General features: G+C 54.9%; 1 protein-coding gene across 1 annotated transcript; it reads right to left on the bottom strand.

Moving 5' to 3' along the window:
* Window positions 1-363: 363 nt before the first annotated feature.
* On the bottom strand, window positions 364-1327 carry LOC128946691 (olfactory receptor 14C36-like). The gene is given in 2 exon segments (XM_054290627.1): window positions 364-1296; window positions 1298-1327. Coding segments are annotated over 2 exon segments (963 nt in total).
* Window positions 1328-2273: the final 946 nt, after the last annotated feature.

Here is a 2273-nt window from a genome sequence, read left to right as displayed (position 1 = left end):
GCAACACCAAGTGCTGCTGCTGCTGGGCACAACTGCTGGGCCAGCACTGATCTGCCCCAGCTCTGCACACAGACATTGCTGGTGCAGCTCCAGAGAAGGCAAGAAAAGGGCGTCTCTGCAGAAAACTTTGCTGGGAGCTCCTTTAGTTCATTTAAAGGCACCAAGAGTGCAGCCCCTCATTGAGACAGTCTGTGGGCAAAGGTAAGGTGGAGAAAAACAAAATGAGAAATGGCACAAGGAATGACATTTTTTTGTGGACAATACGAAAAAGTGAAGCAAAGAAATAGAACCTCCAAAATGAAACCAACGAGTAGTATAAAAGAGATTTTTTTTGCAAGTTATTGGAAGGAATTTTGCAGCCGTTTATTCTTTCTGGAACCATCCAGTCAGCAGTCTCCTCACTGCAGCCTTCAGCTCCTGGTTTCTCAGGCTGTAGATGAGGGGTTTCAGGGCTGGAGGCACCACCGAGTACAGAAGTGACAGGGACAGATCCAGGGATGGGGAGGACATGGAAGGGGGCTTCAGGTAGGCCAACATGACAGTGCTGACAAACAGGGAGACAACAGCCAGGTGAGGGAGGCAGGTGGAAAAGGCTTTGTGCCGTCCTGGCTCAGAGGGGATCCTCAGCACAGCCCTGAAGATCTGCACATAGGAGAAAACAATGAATACAAAACAACCAAATACCAAACAGGCACTAACTGCAATGTGCCCGAATTCCCTGAGATAAGATTTGGAGCAGGAGAGCTTTAGGATCTGGGGCACTTCACAGAAGAACTGTCCCAGGGCATTGCCATGGCACAAGGGCAGGGAAAATGTATTGGCCGTGTGTAGCAGAGCATTGAGAAAGGCACTGGCCCAGACAGCTGCTGCCATGTGGGCACAAGCTCTGCTGCCCAGGAGGGTCCCGTAATGCAGGGGTTTGTAGATGGACACGTAGCGGTCGTAGCACATGATGGTCAAGAGATAATACTCTGATCCAAGAAAGAAGAAAACCAGAAATACTTGGGCAGCACATCCTGTGTAGGAGATGTCCCTGGTGTCCCAGAGGGAATTGTGCATGGCTTTGGGGACAGTGGTGCAGATGGAGCCCAGGTCATTGAGGGCCAGGTTGAGCAGGAAGAAGAACATGGGCGTGTGCAGGTGGTGGCTGCAGGCTACGGCGCTGATGATGAGGCCGTTGCCCAGGAGGGCAGCCAGGGAGATGCCCAGCAAGAGGCAGAAGTGCAAGAGCTGCAGCTGCCACGTGTCTGCCAATGCCAGCAGGAGGAAGTGGCTGATGGAGCTGCTGTTGGACATTTGCTGTGGCTGCACATGGGCACCTGTTCATGGAGACAGGACAGGGACAAGTCAGGAGAGGCTGCTTTGAGCCAAACCTGAACCATTGCCTGTAAACAGTCTCTACAGCTGGGACTCACCCAGCCTTGTTCCTGCTCTGGGAAATCCTTTGGCTGCAATCAGAGTACAATCACACTCCTGGGACACCCTGGGATAAACCAGACCCTGCCCAGAGCAGAGGGATCCCTGAATGTCTCACCCTCTCTAAAGGTCTCTGGGCAAGGTCTCAGCATCCCCTTGTGCCAAGGACATTCTCGGCTCCCTTGGCAAACCCAACAGCATTTCCTCAGCTCTGGCACCTCTGCAGCTCCCCATGGGACATTCGGGGAACTCTCAGGTGCTCTGGCATAGATTTGTACCCAGGAGGGCAGCTCAGAGCCTGGAAGGGCACAGCAATGAGATCCCTGGCTGTGCCCATGATGGGAACTCAGGGAGGGGGCTAAGATTATTCCCCTTTCCCATGGTCTGCTTGCCCACAGCCCCACAGATGCCAGGGAAGCTTGGACACCCCATTCCCATGGACAGCCCTGCCTGGCAGGAATGCCAAGGGCAGTGCCTGACTCAGCTGCTGCAAATGTCAGAACCTCCCTGAGAGCAGCAGATAACAGTGACAATATCAGGGCAGGGCAGAACCAAGAGAAGATGTTGTGGTGCTGTGCCTGAGAGGGCAGGGCAGAGACAGCCGGGCACTCAGGACAGTGTTCCTGTGCCCAGCTGTGCCTGGCACCTCCCACACATCAACTGTGCCCTCCTGCCCCGAGCACTGCTCTCTTCAGGCCCCTCTCCTTCCCTGAGCACCTCCCTGGGCCTGGACATGCCCTCCTTAGAGCAGCCTTGTCCCTGCCAGCATTCACAGAGCCCATCCCACTCTGTGTGCCCTGGCCGGGGCCCTACAGAAACCTGCCTGTGTGCAGGGCCCTGGCTGGGGCAGGCTCTGT

The sequence above is a fragment of the Melozone crissalis genome, unplaced genomic scaffold (genome assembly GCF_028551555.1).
Source record: "Melozone crissalis strain CALT ecotype California unplaced genomic scaffold, PUWL_Pcris_2 ptg000082l_1, whole genome shotgun sequence".
NCBI lineage: Eukaryota > Metazoa > Chordata > Aves > Passeriformes > Passerellidae > Melozone > Melozone crissalis.
The sequence above is the reverse complement of the archived record's forward strand: the minus strand, read 5'-3'. Positions and strand labels throughout refer to the sequence as shown.